The 21,245-nt window shown below is 51.7% G+C and overlaps 1 protein-coding gene across 1 annotated transcript; it reads left to right on the top strand.

Moving 5' to 3' along the window:
- Positions 1-3,046: 3,046 nt before the first annotated feature.
- TLX3 (T cell leukemia homeobox 3) lies at positions 3,047-4,870 on the top strand. Its single transcript, XM_054168507.1, has 3 exons — positions 3,047-3,476; positions 3,902-4,145; positions 4,660-4,870. The coding sequence occupies exons 1-3, from the start codon at positions 3,047-3,049 to the stop codon at positions 4,868-4,870; spliced, it is 885 nt and encodes a 294-aa protein (XP_054024482.1).
- Positions 4,871-21,245: the final 16,375 nt, after the last annotated feature.

Consider the following 21,245-nt stretch of genomic DNA (forward strand, 5'->3'; position numbering starts at 1 on the left):
CTCACTGCTGCCCTGCTTGGTGCTGTGGGTCTGCCCAGCCACAGGGTGCTCAGTGTGCACCCCTGCCCAGCTGGGCACCATTGCACTGGTACTGCACCCACCCATCCCCCTGTGCCTGGGTTAGAGGCAGCCCTAGCACTTGCAGCCTGGCTTTGTGCCATGCTGTGCCATGCCATGTGAAGGCTGTGCCATGTCATACCATACCTTGCCAAGCAAAGACCATGTTGTGTTGTGCAATGCTATCAAAGGCTGTGCAGTGCCATGCAAAGGCCATGCCATGCCATGCCTGGGACCTGGCTCTGGGAGCCCAGATGAGTATAGGGCTCTTTACACCCAGCTGCACCTTGTCAGAGATGCTTTGGCATGGGACACTGGGAACACACTGGGGGTGCCCTGTGCCCACCTGGGGGTCTCACTGTGTCCCTGCTGAGCAGAACCAGCCCTGAGTAGGGTCTGGCTCCCCGATGGCACAGAGTAGTCCAAGTTTGGGGGGACAAGTTCAACCCCACACGACAGTTACCCCAGCACCACCTGCCCACCCCTGGACGCTGCTGAGGTTGCAGCGTGGTGCAGGGACCCAGCTCCGGCCCGGGCCGCGCCATCGGGGCCGCAGTTCCCTCGCTACTCGCCGGGCGGACAAGTGGGTGTCCCGGGGAGCGCACTAAGAGAGGGAGCCCGGCAGCGGGGCCCGGCCCGGCCCGGCCACAACTCCCCTAAGAGAGGGAGCCCGGCAGCGGGGCCCGGCCCGGCCCGGCCCGGCCCGGCCACAACGAAACGCGGCAGCCGGCACAGCGCGGGGCGGATATTGGGTGCGGAGCGGGGCCGCGGGGCTGCGCTGCCGCGGAGGGGCAAGGGAGAGAAGGCGGCAGAGCTGCATTTAAGGATAACATACGTCCCGGGTTATTAATTATAAAACATAATTAAAGTAAAACTGCAGAACGTCAACATATTAAATTTAAAAGCTAATATTAAAATAGAGTTAATATTTAATAAGGTAGCCGAGCGTTACAAAGCGGTGCACAGATACTCGATATTTAACTGTGTAAAAACCAGGAGAGTTTTCCCAAAGAAAAATGTATTGTTTAGCTGATTATCAAAGACTCTGTGATATATTATCCATTTCACGAAAATAATATAGATATCTTTTTAAATATAGTAATAAAAACATACTAGCGCCTTTTAAATATACTATTACTTACCACCCCTTTTCATATTGTACTATCACAGACACTTTGGAATTGGTTTAAAAGCACATCATTCATTATTCAAAGCTCATCTTTGCATATTATTCCAGCTCAAGTCTGCCAGGCTCCCTGTGAAATCGTTCACAAAATTGATAACAGCAGACACACACGCAATAAAAAGATCGCCTTGGGCAGCCCGAGTTCCCATTATGCAGATCAAGCCGCAATTTTCTCTAACAAAGCCTGCCCTGATTCAGGACTGGGTGTCACTTTATTTATTTATTTAGCCTCCCCCGGTTGCCTTTTTTTTTTTTTTTTTTTTCCCCTCCCCCCCCCCCAACCCCTTCCCTTTTTTCCTCTCCTTTTCTCCCGCCCCGCCGCCTCCTTGCCCTCCCCGCCGGGCCGGACAGAGCCGTGTCCCAAGGGCTGGGCACCAGCGGCGGTTGCCGCTGGCACTGCCCGGCCCCACCCGGCCCCGCACCATCTTGCCGCGGGATCGTGTCAATCCGATTAGCTCCGCTCCGGGGGACCGGCGGCTGATGGCGGCTCCGCTCCCACCCGCCGCACCGAGGGGGTGCAATCCGATTAGATTGCCCGGGGCCGGAGGTGGCACCGAGGGGTGGTGTGTTTAATAGCCGTGTTAATGACCGCTGTGTGGGGCGGGAGTCTCTCCGTGCCACTAGCCGAGGAAGCTTCCCCGCGACGGCAACCGGTAGGGACGTGCCTCCGTCGAGGCCGGCGGGGAACTTCATACGGCAGCGCCGGGCCAGCGCCCAGCCGTACCCTGCAGCGCAGACGAGGTGGCAAAGGTCCCACCCGGCCTCGCTGTTTTTCCCGTGGGGTAGCTGCGGCGGGGAACAAACCGGCGGGCAGCGTGGCCCGGCAGGTCTGTCCGCGTCCGCTGCCGCCGAAACGATTGGGCGCGCTGCGGTAATTGAATCCTAAGGTTTAAAAACTAATCAAGTCCCTCCTGTCACCGCGCCGGCATCCCGGGATCGCCCTGCCAGGTGCTGATCAAATGCCATTACATTCTATTAACAGGGAAATTCTATTCCCCGTTTTCATTTCCCTTTATAAGCGGGAAACTAAGTAAATGCGGCTGAGCCTTATTTAATTGTTAACGCCTTTAGTCCAATTTGGACGTCAGGGAGCGTCTGCAAACTCGCTCTGCGGCCGCGATGAGCTCCCGCTGCACGGGCGCAAATAAAACCCAAACGGAATCTCGCCCCGCGGGGCCGCGGCAATCCCCCGGCCTGGGTCCGGGCAACCCTTCGGGCCGCCGCTCCGCGCTGCCTTCGGGGCGGGTGGCTGGCCTAGCCGTTCAGCGGACGGGCAGCCACGGAGGGGTACAGAGACCGAGCCTCGCTGTGCAGGGCTGCCGCACCGTCGGGGGTCTTGCGCCGATGGAAGGGCATGGGCCGGGAGGTGGTGGAGGCGCCGGGCCCTCGGGTCGCTGGCCAGGCGACAGACCGGTGCCCCGACGTAACGGGCCAGCCCGACCCCGCGGCCCCGACGGCGATCCCCGCCGCCCCGCCCCCGCCCGCCGCGCGGCCCCATTGTTCCTGCGCCCCAGTGATGTCACCGCGGCGGCGGCGGCGGGGCCCCCGCGCCCGGGCGCGAGGCCGGTGCCGAGCGGCGGGAACCAATGGGAGAGCAGAGGCTGGGCGGCGGCGGCCAATGGCGGCGGCGGGGGCGCACGCGGCGCGGGGCGCGCTGCGGCCCCGAGGAGATGACGGGGCGGCTGTCGGGGCGGCGCGCGCTCGGCAAAGTTTCGGCGCGGCGCGCGGCGGGGCCGGCCGGGCCGCGGAACGCGGCGGAGCGGCGTCGGCGGCTTTATAGCAGACGCGGAGCGGCGGCGGAGCATGGACCCGCCGAGGATGGACCCGCCGGCGGGCGCTCAGGGCCAACATCAGCACGAGCCCATCAGCTTCGGCATCGACCAGATTCTCAACAGCCCCGAGCAGGACAGCGCTGCCCCACCGCCCCCCCGGGGCCCCGACGGCGCGACCTTCCTGGGCGGCCCCGGTGGCCGCGGCGGCGCGCCCTACCCGGCCCTGCCGGCCCCTTTCCCGGCCATCGCCGCGCCCTTCGAGGACTCTGGATCTTACAGTGTCAACCTCAGCCTGGCCCCGGCAGGCGTGATCCGGGTGCCGGCGCACAGGCCTATCCCTGGGGCAGTGCCGCCGCCCATCTCCAGCGCCATCCCGGCCATGCCCACCGTGCCCAGTCTGGGCAGCCTCAACTTCCCCTGGATGGAGAGCAGCCGGCGCTTCGTCAAGGACCGGTTCACAGGTAAGGCACCGGGGTGCGGCGGGGCAGGGGACGAATCCCTGGCCGACAACGAACGAAAAAGCGAATAAAAAATAGGAAACGAAATAATTATAGCAATAATCACAGGGATGAAAGCGGAGGCGGCCCGCTGGACGGTTCCCTCCCCGCTCCCGCAGCGATTCCAAAGAAACGCGCTCCTCCCGGCGCGGATAGCGCGGCAGCCCCGGGGCTGGCGGCGGGGACCCTGGGGTGGCGGCAGCGTCCCGCTCGTCTTCTGCGTACCTTCGACGAAACGTGGAAGGGGGACCTCGAGGAGACATCGTCCCATCGAGGGATAGCGGGCGGCCGTCAGGCAGAGCCGCTGCCCCGGGACGGGGTTTGGGGGGGGGGCGCGGCCGGCACCGTGGGGGGCGCGGGGCTGACCCCTCTGCTTCCCACCCGGGCAGCGGCGGCGGCGCTGACGCCCTTCACGGTGACACGGCGGATCGGGCACCCCTACCAGAACCGGACTCCGCCGAAGCGCAAGAAACCGCGGACCTCCTTCTCCCGGGTGCAGATCTGCGAGCTGGAGAAGCGCTTCCACCGGCAGAAGTACCTGGCCTCGGCCGAGCGCGCTGCCCTCGCCAAGTCCCTCAAGATGACGGACGCCCAGGTCAAGACCTGGTTCCAGAACCGGCGCACCAAGTGGCGGTGAGTCCCGCGCCCCTGGGGCCGCCCCGTCCCGCCGCCGCCCCCCGGGGAGCCCCGGCTCTAGCCGCGATCGCACCGCTTGCCGGCAGCAACACGGCTGGGGGCCAATTTTTGTTCTTATTATTATATCGTTGTTATTTATTTCTATTATTTTTTTTTTTATAGTCCCCATTCAGAAAAACGGGGGATTATTCGGAAAAACGGGGGATTATTCGGAAGAAAAGGGAAATCGTCTAAAATAACAACAATGGGGGGATATTGGGAAAAAGAGGCACTATTGGGAAAGGGGATTTTTGGGAAGCGGGGGGTTTTCCAGGCGTTTCCCGCCGCCTGGAAATCTCAGTTCCAGGCCGAGTGGCTACCGCTCGCCTGACCGGCCCCGGTACAAGCGGCACCGCCGCCCGCTGGAGCTGCGCCGGCAGCCCCGCGCCGTGCTCCCGTGGCCGGAGGTGCCCGGTCCCCGCGGAGCATCCCGGTGCGTGCCGGTGCGCGGGCTGAGCGTGTCCCCCGGCAGGCGGCAGACGGCGGAGGAACGGGAGGCCGAGCGGCAGCAGGCAAGCCGGCTGATGCTGCAGCTGCAGCACGACGCCTTCCAGAAGTCGCTGAACGAGTCGATCCAGCCCGACCCGCTGTGCCTGCACAACTCGTCGCTGTTCGCGCTGCAGAACCTGCAGCCCTGGGAGGAGGAAAGCGCCAAGATCCCCCCGGTCACCTCCCTCGTCTGAGCCCGGCGGCACGGGCAGCGCAGCGGACTCGCCGGCGGAGCTTGTCCGGCGGCTCCCCCCCAGCCCCGGGGCCGCGACTCGCAGCAGACGGGGCGGGCGCGGAGGGCGGCGGACGGTGCCTCTGGGGCCGGAGCCCGGGCCTGGGGCCGGGACCGCCGCGGTTCTTCCCCGAAGCCGGCGCGGAGCGGAGCCGCCGGGCGCTGCCGTGGTGGGGCCCCGCGCTCCGCTTGTATATTCGTGTCGATGTTCCACTAGGAAGGGAAATATGTCACTTTTTGTAAGAAGTGTTAATAATTTAATTTATTTATGCATCGAGATTTTGAGCACTATTAATATGGAATTATATAAAACCTCGATTATTTATATCGAAATCTGAACATAGGTATTTTGTGTTGGCTTTGGAACAAAAGGCTATTTATTATTTTATTTTTGTTTCCTGTCCTGAAGATAGTCTGAACAAAAAAAAAAAACAAAACGAAAACACCACCTCCCTCCTTATCACTTAGCCGAGGGGACTAAGTGGAGCCGGTGCTGACTCATGAGCTTAGGAAACCCTATTAAGCTGAAAAGCGGTAGCTTCCATCTGTCCCAGGTGAAGTTAATGTCAGCTGTAATTTATTCACCGCGGTAATAAGGGCTCCTTTCAGGCACCACTCACTAGGTTTTGTTCTCACCTTCCCAGCTGACGAGCTTTAGCGCACCGAAAGAGCACCCGCACCCTCTCCTTTCGCCAACTACTCTAGAGAAAGCGCCTTATGTTTCATAATAAAGAAGATTTGGGGTTGACACAGACCATGTATAATACTTTGTACTTGCCGAGACGTGTAAATAAACGTTTTCTTTACAAACGCTTCTCCGCTCCCTGCTCTGCCGCCGTGCCGGGGAAGAGCCGAGCCGGAGCCTGGGCCCGGGGCGCTCAGGGCGGGCAGCAGCGGGCAGGATCCGCCGTCCCTCAGCAGAGACGGAGATAAGGAACCTGTCGGGGCCGGGAGGGACCGGAACGGGGAAGGGAGTGGGTCCAGGGCTGGTGAATAGATTGGGAGTGGGGCTCCAGCAAGCGCATTGGGGCAGGCTGTACATGGTGTTCCCGGTCGCTTCGCTCGGGATCGGGGGCAAGAGGCCGGAAGAGCCCCGGGTCTGGGACAGCGTCGGAATCGCCGCTTGGGAGGGACCAAGTAAGCGGCAGGGTGCAGGGACGGCTGCTTTCCGGGACTGGCCGGTGCAAAGCCCGGTAATTTTTCCGCTGCAGCCGCGCGGTACTGAATGGCCTCCCGCTTTTCGTTTTCCCTGCTTCTGCTATGGGCGGTTGGCCGCAGCCGTGCCCGGCCGGGTGCCGGTTCCCCGGAGCTTGCCCTTAACCCAGCTCGCTGAACAACGTGCGGTGGTGGAAAGGGGTATTTTTTAAAGAACAAATGCCTGTAGTTCTTCTGATGCAGGTGACGGGTCCCCCGACAACGAGGTCAGCCGCAAACCCCCATATTTTTACGAATCAGCGGCATTCCAGGAGAGCTTATAGACAGGACCCCCAGCATCCCGTCCAGCCGAGAGCGAGAGGGGCTTTGCCTTGCCCACGGCGGGCACTGATAGTCTGCAGGAGTTTAAAGGCGTTCCTGGTTCTGGGCTCGCTGTTCCCCCGGCCCTGTCGCGGCAAAGGGCATTTTAGAGGTAGGCAGGGAGAGTGGTTAAGAAAACATTTCCCCAGTCAGTCCTTTTCTCCCTGGTTCCAGGGCACAGGCGGAGGCTGTAGCCGGATTTTGGTTTGTTGCGGGAAGGTTGTGGAGGTGATGGTACAACTGGATCCATTCACCAGCAGAAACATGCAGCCTGCTCTGGAGGTGTCCGGCAGAGAAGAGGGGAGAAAAAACCGCACCAACAAACAAACAAAATCTTCCCCAAAAAAACAAACGAAGAAAACCACACCCCCCCCCAAAAACCAAACCAAACCTAATCTAACAAAAAAAAAAAAACCCAAAACCAACAAACCAACCAGCCCAAACGGGGAAAAATTATACCTGACTGCGGGGTCTGGGGAAATACCGCACTCCGGCGGTGCGGGGCCTTGCCACTGTCCCCACAGAGCCCTGCTCTTGCTGTTCATCAGCTAAAAGCTCTCCCCGTTTGTTTCACTCGCTTTCCCAGCGCGTTTCAGTACGTGGCGATCTGCTGCCGGTTCACCGGCCCTGCATTGGCCGGCCTCCTGCACCGGGGAGCGAGGCGCGGAGCTATGAGTCCTACCCGGCTGATCTGCCATAGGTTTGTCACCTGCTGGTCCCTGACACAGGGGCTTGGAGGTGGGGGGCTCTCTGCATTAGCTCAGTATGCAGAGCAGAGAGGAGAATCCCGAGGTACTGCCTGCAGAAAGGCCAGGAGGAACCCGCCCGGCAGTTAAAATACAGGAAAGCCGAGCTATAAATCGTGCAAGGGGGCTGGAACACACGGGTACCCACGTCCACACGTGTATTCGATGGTTTATCTGTACCCCCTAACATCTACAAACAGCATTTTTTTCAAGACAGTCTTGTTCTGTAACTGTGAGAGCATCCCATGGCCATAAACTTCCGCATTCCCGATTTCCCCGCAGTTTTCCCCCAAACTGCTGTAAGCCAGAAGCTGTGTGTTTGCAGAGAGCATAATGATGCTGCATAGTGCAGTAATCAGCTTTGTGGCAGGCGAGGATCTAGCGCAGAGCCACCCAGTGCTTGCAGCCCTGTCATTAAAGCAGCGCGATGGTCTGAGCGCGGCGGTGGCAGCCAGGCCAGGCTCGGGGTGTCCTCACTACTGCTGCCCGTGGGATGTGCCGCAGGCAGCGGGATCAAGCCTCGGTGACCACCAACTTCCCAAAGGGCTACAGAAACCAGTAGCTTCCATTTCAGTCATTTGACTAGTGAGGCTTTATTGACCGGGAGCTGCGCTCGGGCTTGCTGGAGTTGTAGCTGGTGTCTTTGTTTCGGAGGAGCTGGTCTTGAAGCTTTGAGATGTGCTGGGGACGAGGGCTCGGGCTGCCTCCTGCATCCACGTCATGCAAGAGAAGGGTGCATGGGCGGTACGGGGGCACTGATATGAGTGGTCATGCTGCAGGGGACAGAAGTGAGGGTTATCTCCAATCACTTTGTCCAGTAATCCCAGCGTTTATAGGCGTGAAGCTCCTGCAGAACTACAAGAATTTATTCTTAAAAAATAACCACCAGTGGGAACAAATGCACAGTATTTCCCTCTCTGGGTGAGAGCAGTGCTCCCTGCCAGTCTGATTCAGGTGTCACAGGGCTGTCCAATGATCTCTGCTGTGTCTCTGAAGGTTCTTTAACAGACAAAGCCACCCGTGGGGGCTTGCATGGACTTTAGACTCTATCAGCTTGAGCCTCTCTGTCCCAAAGAATGTAAAATCCTGGGGGATGTGGGTGTCCCATGCAGGAGAGGGCTGTCATCCTAATGCTATTGATTATCCTGCCCATATACTGACTTGGGCTATGTGGTGGCCAACTGGAGTCAGGCTGTCATATTTAGGCAGCAGTTTATCTTCTCAATTTCTGAAGACCGGCAGTGTGCAGGCAGTGTGAGGGCAGCAGGAGCACCTGCAACTATATTGCAGCATGGCTAGTTCAGGTGGAGTCATCAGAGCACAGGCAATGTAAGGCTTGTGATGGAGATGTGGTCAGAGAGTGCTGAAGACGCTGCACATTCAATAAAGCTGAGTTATAATATGCTGATGCTTGGTGTTTGTAAGAAATTGATCATTCCTAGCATTTGGATGATCTTTCCGAAGCAGTTTTAACTCTGCATGTGAAATGCTGTCCCCATGAAGTGTGAACTCTGGAAAGCCCATTCTCTGTACCCACGTTCCCTCCTGTTCAGGAGTTTTAAGTTCAAGAAAGCTCATATTTGCTGAACAAGGATGGGAAAAGGCACTAGGAGTTAAAGATTATTGAGTTACTAGTGAGACTTAACTTTGGGCAGATGACTTTCTGAGCTTTGCTTTATTGTGTGATTTCCCATATTGGGCTGAGAAGCTGAGGGGGTGGATGCACAAGGCAGAGCTCAGGGTAACAAGAGCTGTATGGAGGAACATCATCTATTTCCTCAAGTCCCTCCTGACTTTGCTTTAAGCCCAAGCCCAAAGCAGCCCCCATACCACACTCTCATGCACAGGCACAGCCCCTCTCAGGATAAAAATAGTTTTGTAATTTGCATCTCTCAGCATTATTTTGTGCTCTGGGTATTAGATGTTACGAAGTAATGCACGGTGATCAGATCTGTATAGGCAATTATTTTCCTAAATGGGCCTTAAAATCAATGGGTTATTAGCTCTCCTTCTCCACTCGGTGATGAAAGCTCAGCCCTGTTAAACATGCAAACTACACAATATTCAAAACCTTGGTTTACAGAAGTGTTTTGCTCAGCTAGTTCATAATTTGGCTCAGTTATATCTAATACAAACAATACTGAGGTTTACACCTCACTTACACACCTGTGAATTTTTCTCAAAGCATGTGTTTCTGCACCACAATCACCCCCATCCACTGATGAGGACTAATTTAAGGGCTGTGGCTGACCCAGGTGAGCGCTTGCCCATATAGCTGCTCCTCCTCAGCTGGTAGAATTCCTCCTTGTGTGTTGTCTGAGCAAGTTGGAGTTGGACCACGTGGATAGGAGTATTTGTCTTCTGTGCAGGTGGGTGTTTTGGGGAGAGGTGGTATATACACCACTTACTTTAGGCTATGTGGGGCAGTTCTTTTCAATGTTGTGTGTTTCTCTTGCCCCCTCTCTAGAGTCCATAAAACTCTTAACTTTTTCCTGACTCAGAGCAGAGAAATAAGTATTCTTACTTCATACCCATTTGTGTTTCAGGATCTGAGCTTGCCTCTTGGAAGTACCCAGTTAGCTTTAATAGGCAAGGTGGTCGTACAGCTGGTGGCAGTTTGGCACCTATGTGCTTTTGCCCCTCTTTGTGGGGGTCTGTCTGCATTTCTGTGCATTTCAGGTCTCCTAGAAATCTGCTGTTAAGGTTAGAGTAGGAGTGGTATTTAGTTACTTTACTTCTGTTAATTTAGTTCAAAGGTTAGAGATAGAATTTGCTTTCCAGGTTGTTGTGGAAAATAGGAGCTAGCTGCTTGAAGACCTCATTGTGCATTCAGAGGTCTCCACAAATTCTTTGTAGGATGTGTCCAGAGCTGGAAATCCTGGGGAGTGTTGAGCAGAGATATTTGTCGTGGCTTTCAGACTCTTTGGGCAGCACAGACAAATGTTTTGGTACTTCTGAGGGAGCAGTTTATTGCTGCACTATGCACTGGATGTTTGGAGCCTAGTGTACTGCCACAAGGTTGTGTTCCACTGAACCACTGTTCAGTGAATCACTGCTTGCTGAGCTGCTGAGCAGAGCAGGCTCTAAACAACCCTTACAAATCCAGACCTTAGACTATTCTTTAAAATACCTTCACAATTAAAAAGTCATAATAAAAGGAGTAAAATCTATCTCTGGATAGTGGCCTCCCGCAGCAGAACTCCCAGTAACACCTGAAGGCCTATACAGACATCAAGGGTACCTTGTTGATCCTAAATGAACTTTCTAACCTGAGCCCACAGTTCTTTACTTCCTGGGAATCCAACTGAATGTTTCTGCTTCAGTTTATGGTGTGGAGCATCATATGCTTTCACATGTGGGAGCAGGACCTTCCTTATTACCAGCACGTGGTGTTTGCTGGGTGCTTCACTGCTGCCCTGCCCCATCCTGTGGCAGGACCATGGAACCAGACCCAGCTGCTTCTGTCCCCATGCCAGCCAGGTCTGCAAAGCTGTACCTGTTTGTTTTGTCCTAGTTTAGGCCCATTTGCTGGAGTCTGGGAGCAGTGTGCTGTAGTAAATGCAGATGTGTGAGAAAATTGCTCTGTTTGCAGCTCTGTCACTCCTGAGCTACTTGAGCAAGTCTCTGTAGCTGAGTAGTAATTCAGTGTGTTGCATATTGGTAGTGAGAGGCATCTCCCTCTGTGCTATGACTGGCTGCCTTGGGGGCTAATCCAGGTAGGAAACAGACACCATGGGCAAGCAGTGTGAGCCCCGTGGCCCTGCAGAGGTCCTCGAAGCTTCACAGGAAGGGCAGACTGCACTTGCACGATTAGCAGTATCTGGTCTGTCTTCTGTCTTTCTGAACCTCCACCTCCCTGCTCAGGTGAAGCTATACTTTTATGTACTTTTTATTAGGGACACCATTGTCTTGGCTTTATTGTCTTCCAGCTTTGCACTAAACAGCATCTGGATGGAGGGACTGGAATTCATTGTCATGTTTTTGCCTATAGTATTACTAGGCTTCTTCAGTGTTTGGAAAATGGAAGATCATCAACCCCTGCCAGGCTCCTTAAATGACTTAAGTTTGATGCCACAAGTGTTCCAGAATGCCCAAATGATCCCATTAATTTGGCATCCAGTATATGCTGCATTATACATACCGACTTCCATTGGCACATGCCACATCCAATCCATTAGTTGTGCACAAATGCACTTAAGTTTTTTTATTGCTCTTAGTTTTGTGTCATCAGCAAAGAAAGGTAAAGTTGATCTTCATCTAAATCACTGACATGGATTATTGCAATTGATTACAACGAAGGAAGAGCTTTTCAAGTTTCAAAGTTATGTTGTCTTTTATTTCCCCAAGTAGTAATCTGTACTGTTTAAGTTATTGCACAAGAGCTGTCCATATTACATTCCTCCTCGAGAATGTTTGTGTTCGCAGGCTGTCCTGATCCACCCCCCAGATTCACGCTGCTTTTATTCCTTCTGCTGGCAGAAAGGCATTAAATGTTCTTCACTCAATCCAGCTACAGAAGGAAGGAAGGGAACAAGCTGTGTGCCTGCTGAAGCTGATGTATACTGGTTTGGGAAGGCATGTTTTACTGTGAGAGTCAATTATCTATGATTAGAAAAATAACATTCTATTTATGGTCTGATCCAGCATTCTTCTTAAGTTTAGCTCCTTTATTGGGCATGGTTAAGATGCCCAAGTATCCAGTGAGAGCAGCATGCAGGGGAGGGATGTGGCCCAGTATCACACCATTTTTCTGTCCAGTGATCAGTTGTGTATCACTGTAAAAAAAAATTAACAAATAAATTAGGAAATCTATTAGTATGTCCTTCCAAATCCCCCTGCTTGCTCTGTGCCAGGAATGCTCTGTGTAATGATTGGAATCCAGTGACTGATCTCAATGATCTTAAAGGTCTTTTTCCAATCTAGACAATTCTGTGATTATGTATTTGGGTACTTCACAACTTGCTGATCCCCAGTGTTTATCCTGTGCCCTACTTGGGCAGGTACTTGCACCCAGACTTGTCTTTGCACAGCTCAGGAGGCTTGTTAAAACCCAGGAGGCTGGTCCTGTAGTTAAAATCAACTATGTGTGTGCAAGAGAACTGACTCAGCTTGAATCCATGCTACTTAACTCCCAGGTAACTGTAAAGGGCAATGGAGTCATAAATTATACAATGGTTTGGGTTGGAAGGAACCTTGATGGTCACCTAGTCCAACAGGCCTGCTGTCAGCAGGGGCACCCTCAACTAGACCAGGTTTCTCAGAGCCCTGTCCAACCTGTCTTTAAATGCTTGCAGGGATGGGGCATCTACACCTTTCTGGGCAACCTGGGCCAGATCTTACCACTCTTGAGTATAAAAAATATCTTCTCTCTAGTCTCAATCTCCCTCTTCTAATTTAAACTGATCACCCCTTGTCCTGTCTCAACAGGCCATGCTAAAAGGACCGTAGGTCTAACATGTTTGCAAAGGACCCTCTGCATCACCAGGGGCTGAACACCTCGAAGAGCCTGGCAAAGCTTTTCCTTTGCTTTGCTCCCACCACTTCAAGTCTCTTCAAAGCTCCCCACCTGCCCTAAGGGCAGCAGTTCTTAAAACACGGCTGAGAAACTTAACTTGAAAAACTAATTATTAGATAATAAAGCTTGTGGTTTATGGAGTGGAGTGATGGCAGAGCCTGGCTGGAGTACGAGGCTGTTAAACAGGAAGGCTGCTGGAACGGGTCGGCTGTTTTAATAGGAGCGAGGGAGGGCCAGCTCCTCAGCTGGTGTAAATCAGCAGAGATCCATTAAGTTCAGTGGAGCTCATCTACTTTACATCAGCTGAGGACGCGACCCCGAGTACTTAATTGGTGGTATAATATAAAGACATTAGCCTCTCTCCTCTGGTTCCTCTGCACACGTCGTTCCCATTACTGTAATGGGAGCAGCCTGTAAGGGAATATGCAGCCGCGGGTGGGTACGGCTGGTGCCGGGCCCGTGGCCGGGCCCATCAGGGCTGGCGCTCCCTAAAGCTGCTCTCCGTCCTCCAAAGAGCTGCGGTTCTCAAGCGGAGAAGGAAAACAAAGCAAAACGGTTAATAATTAAAGAAGCCTTCAAATCCTTCTCTTGGACTGAAGGAAGGAGTGAGAGCTTCAGGGGTGCCTGCACTAGGGCTCGACGCGTGCCGCAGCCCTTGCCACCCTGGCACCCTGCCAGGAGGAGATGGGGATGGGTCTCTTGCCCCATCGCTGCCGGTAACTATGGCACAAGCCGTGGTGTGAACTGTGTTTTCCCTGCGAATTCTTGAAAATGGGGAATTTTGTCGCAGCAGAAAATGCTTCTATATATTGGCTGTAGGTTCAGATAAAAGGAATCCCAGGAGCAGCCTGGGATGAAGCCTCCTGTCCGCAGCCTATGGGCACGAACTCTAAGCTGTGCTGTTCCACCATGCCAGCTCTTCTCTCGTCCCCTCCAAATGTGCTCCCAGCCCTGGATCTGGGGACAGAGGTGAGGTAAGAGGGGACAGGGAGGCTTTAGCTGTCACAGAGCTGCAGATCTGGGAGAAGGCAGCAGTGTTCCTTCCAGATTTTTATCAAATCTCTTTTTCTGTGCCTTTTACACCTTGAGGTTCACACAGTCAGGAAGGTGGGTGCACTGACAAAACATGCTTATCTGCAGGGTTGATGTGTAGGAGATGATTCTTCATAGGCAGGAGAGACCTGTTGGTAATTCATCTCATTTTGGTTCTAGTATCTAAAAACAGGTCTGGGGAGCTGCAGTCTTGCACCCTGCTTCATGGATCACCCTAAACTCTGCCTCTGATCCGAGCTTTAGAATAGTCCTTTTCCTGGAGTTTCATAAAATACTTTCTCTTCCTCATGGCATCTGTCTTCTGCAGGCTTCCTGTCTCTATATTGCTTCTTTCCTTCTGGCCACAGCACACATTTTCCTCTCTGAGATTACAGCCTATGTCTTCCTGGTCTTGTGCAGTTCTTCAGCCTTTATTTTCCACCAGTTCTTTGGTAGCTGCTGAGCATCCTGCTTCCAGCTTCCCCTCTGCTCAGGTGCACGTTTGTTCTGTGCCTGGAGCCAAGAGCCCCCTTAGCATTTCACTGCAAAAACGGCATCCCAGTGTGTCTCTGCCTTCTTTTTGTAGGGCTGCAGAAAATAGCCCCAAGCGAGTGGGATGTTGCATCTTGCCCGGAAGAGGCTGAGATGGGTAATTGATTCTGAAAGCAGTTTGCACAGTCGGGGACCTGCTCGCTGAAGCTGTCGCGTTGCACTGGGGAGCTTTGCCGTGTCGGTGCTCCAGCGGAGCAGCTGGTGTACCCGGCATCCCTTCCAGCTTGTCACAGGCTGGGGAGCTTCTTGTGTCCTCAAACTGCTCATGAGGAATGCTTTCAACTTCAATGTGACCCCTTTATTCGGCAGGACGCATACGGCAAGCACGGGGCTGGTAGGTAAAGAGGTTTGTCTTGCGCTGGATATGGCGCACCAGGATTAGTGGTTTCACTTTGAAACACCATTTTAGGGTCACCCAGCCCAGTGCGTACACCCCTTGTGCTACATCCTCTGTGCAGCAAGAGGAAATTGTCCCTGAGGGCCTTTTCTGCCCTTCCTAGGCTGAAATATTTTGGAGTACCTGGAATAAGTGTTCAGGAAAACAAAAAACACTTGCAGGACCTCTTTGAAGATCTTAAATGTGATCCTCCTCTAAACTCATCAAGGGTAGAAGTTTCAGGGGTTTAGGTGGTGGTGTGTTTTTTTTCCTGCCTTGTCATGCTTGTGGCTTTCCTACGTTGATCTTTATTAAGTTGACCCTTCTCCATTTCAATTTCTGCCGAGTGCTCAGAGGGGAAAGGATATAGTTCTGTTGCATGAGGGGACTGTAGTAAAATCACTGCACTCTTTTCACTGACATACTGAGTAAGGCAGGGAAAATAAAGCAGCCTGTATCCCTTCCGCGTGTCAGTATGCTCTTCTAAACTGCAGACAGCTGTCCAAAAACCTTCTTAGATGAAGCTTCAAACCTCCTCCGTGTGATTGACTCTCAAACTGATCCTAGGAGAGGAAGCTCCTGTCTGACACAAGCCTCCCGTTCCTCAGTTGAAGCTTTTATCTTCCTGTGCTGGTCAAAATTCACATGGACAACTGATTTTCCCTGTTCACTCTGACAGATTTGTGGAGTCAGAGTTGTCTTCTCTTCTGTACAGTACACACAGCAGAGTCCTCCAGTTTTTCTCTAGTTCTAGGCTGTGGTCCTACAGTGCAGGTAAGCCTTCTACAAGTAGGAGCTAAACCAGAGGAAACTGTTGAAGTGCACAGCACAAATCACTGCTCACCATTTCAGATGGAAAGAACCTGCATCAATCTTGTCTTTCTTGGTTCACTTTTGTCTCCGTGTTTGCTTTTGATGCCAGTCTGCAGTTTTCTAAGCGCAACATCAACATTCCCTATGGCATTGGCTCCTCTTCACAAGGTTGGTCACTGCTTCATTGTCTTCTCTGGCTAAGGCTCTTTCTTCACTGAAAATTAACTATGGGGCAGAGGTAGAAAAGTGCATGAGGTGTGATTCACACTCTGGCTGTGCACAGAGAGTGAGGTAGAAAAGCTCTGACAGTCTGAGGGTAGATGGAGGAAGAACTCACAGGGCTTGTGGTAGCAAGACTGGCAAGAGGATCCCAGACCCCTGTCCATGCACAAAATCCTGAGAAGGAGGGAGGACAAGAATGGAAACAATAAGAGCAAAGCTGGAAGCAGGATATGGCAGTGAGCAGAGGAAGGGCTGTGCAGAGCCACAGTGGTGGGGAAAGAGTCATGGGACTGTCTGGAGCAGTGGTAACCTCTGCTGTGGGACTCTGCTGGACTTTCAGGTGAAAAAGAAGTCTTTTTGTGCTTAAAACTGCAGCGAAGTGGGGCTGTATGCAGGCAGGTAACCGGGTACTGCCTCAGAAATGGAAACTGTTTGGTGTGACTTCACACTGAGGGACAGGGAGGGAGCAATTTCTGTGGGTAGAGTTTTGGGGTCCCATCAGACAGTGAGCACCAGGACAGCTCCCTGGTGAGCAAGCCAGAAAGCGGCAAACATACTAAACCACGGCAAGAAGGACCGAGAACCCCCGCAGGGCGGAGAAAGCAGCGGTTACATGAGCAGTCGGAGAAGGTGGGTAGATAGAAGAGAAATCACGCATGAGGAAAGCCAGGCAAAGGCCCCTCTGAGCGACAGGGGGCTCCTGAAAACGACTCCTGAGCGACTCGCGGCGAGCGGCTGGAGCACGCCCGGGCGAAGCGAGGCGCAGGCGCTGGCTGCCCAGCTGACAGCTGTGCTTGGTGACAATAGCACGGCCTGACAAGTTCATTGTAGCTCCGCACGGGGCAGCAGGTGGGAGAGGCAGCATGCGTGGCCACCTGCTCAGCTGCCTGTGTGGCTGTCCCCCCGGGCTGCTGCGGATGCTCTGCTGCATCCTGGCCCCAGGGGAAGAGTGGCTGGTGCTGCCCCCAGGTAGGGTGAGGGGCTGACACCCGCTGACAGGGCTTATGTCAGAGGGGGTCTCTCAAAGTAGCTGTGGAAGGATTGCACTTTTGTAGATTTCACTTGGTTAGAGAGCAGCACATTTATATATATATTCCCCCCCTCATTACAATAAAATTTATCTGTTTTAAGATAATTTCCATGTCTGGAATTTAGCAGTGTGTCATGGAAGGCTCAAACATGTATGAAAACAGATGAGGAAAAAACCAAAGGAGCCAAGCCAAATCCTACACCTGTAACTCTTCCTGAACCCACCAGACAGTGGGAGAGCTCAGCTGCTCTCTGCATTTGGCTTGTGCTATCTGAATGTCATGATTGTACAATAGGGTTTGATCAGAATTGGCATCGTTCTTGCTGGGGAGTGAATGGACTGGGAGTGACTGGAAGCAGACAAGGATGCAGCCTCCTGTGCCTGTGCTGAGTAAGTCCTTGTGCAGCAGTCAGCCCTGCTTTAGAGGCCAAAGCCAATTCAGAAAAACACCAATAAACCTGGGCTGTTCACTTCTGATCAGCCCTGCTGTAACTCAGTGACAGCCAACAGGGAATTTTTTTTCTCTTCTCTCTGTAAGAAAGAGCAGGGTCTGTCTGATTCAGGGCAGCACAAGGCGCTCGCTCTGCCCTGGTGTTTGCCTTACAAGTCTGCTTCCATGCTTTTCCATAAGCAGTCATAGGCTGGGACAGAGCATCCATGGAGCTGTTCTGATTTACGGCAAATCCAGCTCATGGGTGCCGTTTGACAATCCTGTTGGCTGCCAAATGCTGCAGCACATGTTTCTGTTTGAGTTTTCATCTTCATAACCATTTGGTTTTCCTGATTGTGTGTACAAGCATGTGTCTAGACTGGGAGCTGGGGAAGGCAGTGGGATGGCAGAGCTAGCTGAGAGGTTGGGCTAAGCTGTGTTGTTTTGGCTGGCTAGGCTTGTACCTTACCCCCCCGGCATGGGCTCTGTATGCCCCCCTGAGTGCTGAAGCTGATCCCCTTGGTCTGTACCACCTACAGAAGCAGTGAATGAGCACAGACCTGAGCACGAAGGCACCAGGTCCGCAGGCACAATAAACAGCGGGTTTGCTTCTGCTGCAACAAGCCAAAATACCTGCTAATGTGGAATTAAAAAGAGGAGCTGGAAATGCTGCTGTTGTCATATGCAAGGCCAGCTCCATGTTGTTTGGTTTAGGTATATCAGAGCTGGTTTCTCAGCTACTGCTGGAAGCACCTTTCTGGGGGCTCATGGTGTTCATACGTGTCCATCCTTCTGTCCTCACAAGTCTCCAGTCTCAAACTGGCCTTAAGAAAGGATGCAAGATTCGCCCCTTTTTAGCTGAACTTTCCCAGCTCAAGGAGCAAAACACTCAAGTTCTCTAATTAAAAATGTGTCGCCAGATTTCAAGGAATCTCAGGGTTTGAATTTTTTTGGTACCTACTTGTGGCACCTACTTAGAACAACAGGAAAATTTAAATGGATGCTTTAAAAAAATCAGCCTAAGGTATTTAGAGATTTGCTTTTAATTATGAAGAGTAAATTGAAGTGTAGTTGTTCCATGGCAAGGTCATCTTCATTTAGTGTCTAATAATATAGGTGTTACATTTCTCCTGAATAAAGCCTTACTTGAGCTAAGATAATTAGTTTAAAAAGTAACCCAGTCTTAAGTGAAACATTCCTAATGATGAAGAATCAATTGAAAATTTAAATGCCTAATCACAGTAAAAATTAATCTCTTGCTCCCACTCTTTTGTCTGAATTTGGACAACTTTAGCTTCCAGTCATTGGACCCGGCGGCACACTTGTTTGTTTGACGCTGGCATTTCACTCTCCTCTACAGGAGACTCAGGTTTATTCACCTCTGGCTTCTCCTTTTTTTCATCTTAACAAACAGAACTGCTTCTATCCTCTCTCTTTACTTACAAAAGCATCTTCCCTGCTGGAAATGAGCTTCATTGGGGGCTAAGGCAAAGTCCTGGAGCAGCGGATGCTCTCATGAATCAGTGTATCCTTCCCCCTCTCTTACATAGTCTTTTGTACAGCTGCAATTTTTGTGCTGAGGCTCTGCTTTTAGTGGCTGAATTAATCTTTCCAACATCAGCACGAAATTAGAAAGTTTGTTACCAGCATGGCTTGAATTTGTTTCCCCAGGAAATAACACAAGTGACCTTATTCTTATTTTGTCTTGGGGATGGTGCATAACCACATCACATCCCAGAAACTACTGGGGGACAAACTGGAGAGATGAGACTCCCAGCAGCTCTGAAAGCAAGGAGTCAGTTCGGCAGTGTGGGATAATGACTGTAGTTAGATCTTGATTATGCTAAAGTGGCCAGGAGTGAAATAATTAAAATATAGATATTTGCTTTCTTCCAAGCTTCAGAGTTAACAACCCGTTCTGCCGGCTTCATGTGTCAAGGATCCTGGATGCTTCGGACACCTAAAGTCTCAAAGAATATGAATCTTTCTTATTCCTGAGACGCAGGATTAGTCTGAAAACAATTAAAATAAATTTTAGTTCCCGAGCTCGGTTTGTTTGCCAGCTCCGTGAGCGCGCCCGCACGGCACAGTCAGGGTAGAGCCTCTGTTCATATCTGCTCTGCTCGCTGCCCACGGCACCGGGGAAGAAGCTGTTAGGAGGAGACACTGCAGTGAGATACCTGGGGGGCTGGGTCGGATGTGGCGTTCCCCCTAGCACAACAATCCCCCCGCCACATAACGCTTTCAATCAAAGGGGCTCTTGTCCTGCCTGCCCAAAACGTACTGGTGTGGGGGCTGATAATTGCCAGCTCTGAAGGACGCAGTGCGGGCTGTGTGGCTGGAAAGGAGCTGGGCTAATAGGGGATTGCAGGGGCTGCGCCGATCCTCGGACGCGCTGTCGGGCGTGAGGAGCTAGCCAGGAGAAGCTTTGTTCCTGCGGCGCTGCCTCCCTGATTTACTGCCCTCCCCTTCCCTTCGGAAGTGCCGCGACATTCCCCACCAAACAGGGATGTATGAACGACTTTCTAGCCCTCCTTTTCCTCCTCTTCCCAAATATGTAAACTCAGAGGCGGCTTTATTCTTCTTCAAGGATCATCCAATTATCTCCAGACTGTATCTTTTGGTGAATTTATCGCCGGCGATTTAAGGGAAAAAAAAAACCCCAAACAAACCAAAACAAAACCCCCAAACCAAACTGAAATGCATTTTGCATATTAACACGTAACTCTTGTTCCTGTCTGCTCCGTTTGGAAATGGTTGGATTGCTTTTATAAAGAAAAAAATGGCTAATAAAATTGGCCCCAGCACCGTTGCTTTGCAATTCTTATGAACAGTAAAGTGCTACTTACAGTCATTGATGTTAAAAGCTATTTCTAAATTATGGTGCCATTTATTATCTCTAGTGTCCAAAGTAAGTTTAAATGATGCTTATAATTCATGTTTTACCAAATTTCCTTTTCCCCCCGGGGATACCTCTGATTAACTTATGCACATTTAAGCGCTTTTTAAATTCTTCTTTTATTGCCATTATGCTCTGAAAATCTCAGCGATTCTCAAAAATGGGTAATAAACTTGAGATAAAATGCTGCAGTTTTAGATCAATGCTGACATATCACTGTGGTGATTTCTTCAGAGCTAAAGTGATAATGCTTCATATTTACAGAATATATACTACGTTATTACTACAGTATTACCATTTGGTTCTAAGATGAAATGAGTAATTTACCAATTTATTAAACAGTTACATTTAAGTATTGCTTAGGACATTACCACACCAATCTGTTTACTTAGCTTGAAGAGTTACCATTAAGAAACCCTGTTTATTTAGGTAAAATTTGTAATGATCATGCCCTCCATTAAGAAACTTATTTTTCTGCAAGCCTAATTGCCTGGAAATGAGTTTCTCCTTATTTACTATGGTGCATTCTGCTAAGCCAGCTAAAAACGTCACCCTTGCAAGAAGTGCTGGAGAAATTAATAATACATATATGGAACAGTTTTAATTAGTATAATACCAAATGTTAATAAAAGATTTATGATTCAGTTACAAGTTCTAACAATCACAACAGGAAAAGGTCTGAAATGTGGCAGCGGTGATCCGCTAAAAATAAACAAATGTGCCAATCTCTCCACATCGGGGACAGGGGAGATTTTTTTTCCTGCCCGTGTCCCTGTGTGAGTCCTGGCTCAATGATCTGTAGGGTCAGGCTCTGACCCTACAGAAATCAGAGTAAATCCAGCATGGAAAGGGGATTGCCATGGGGATTATCCTGGGGTGATGGGAGGCAATGCAGAAGCCCAGCACAGTGGAAGAGGCTGCATTTAATTCAGTGTCACTGGGGTGTGAGCAGCTCCTGCCTGGGAGATACAAACCCCAGCTGGCCCAAAGTGGGTATAGCAGCAGCTTTGGTATTGGTGGCACAACCTTATAGCCCAGCTCTAGGAAAAAAAGTCTGCATTGAATAGGTCAGAAGGCCAGCAGTAGAGGATGGAGAATCAGCTTGGCTCCAGCCACAGGTTGAAGTACTAAGCAGTAGCTGAATTTCCAGAGGTTAATTCTTCTAGAGGAGCATATCAAATAGTACCTTAAGTCAGAGGTATCTTGG

This window comes from Dryobates pubescens, chromosome 16 (genome assembly GCF_014839835.1).
Source record: "Dryobates pubescens isolate bDryPub1 chromosome 16, bDryPub1.pri, whole genome shotgun sequence".
In the NCBI taxonomy this organism is placed as follows: domain Eukaryota; kingdom Metazoa; phylum Chordata; class Aves; order Piciformes; family Picidae; genus Dryobates; species Dryobates pubescens.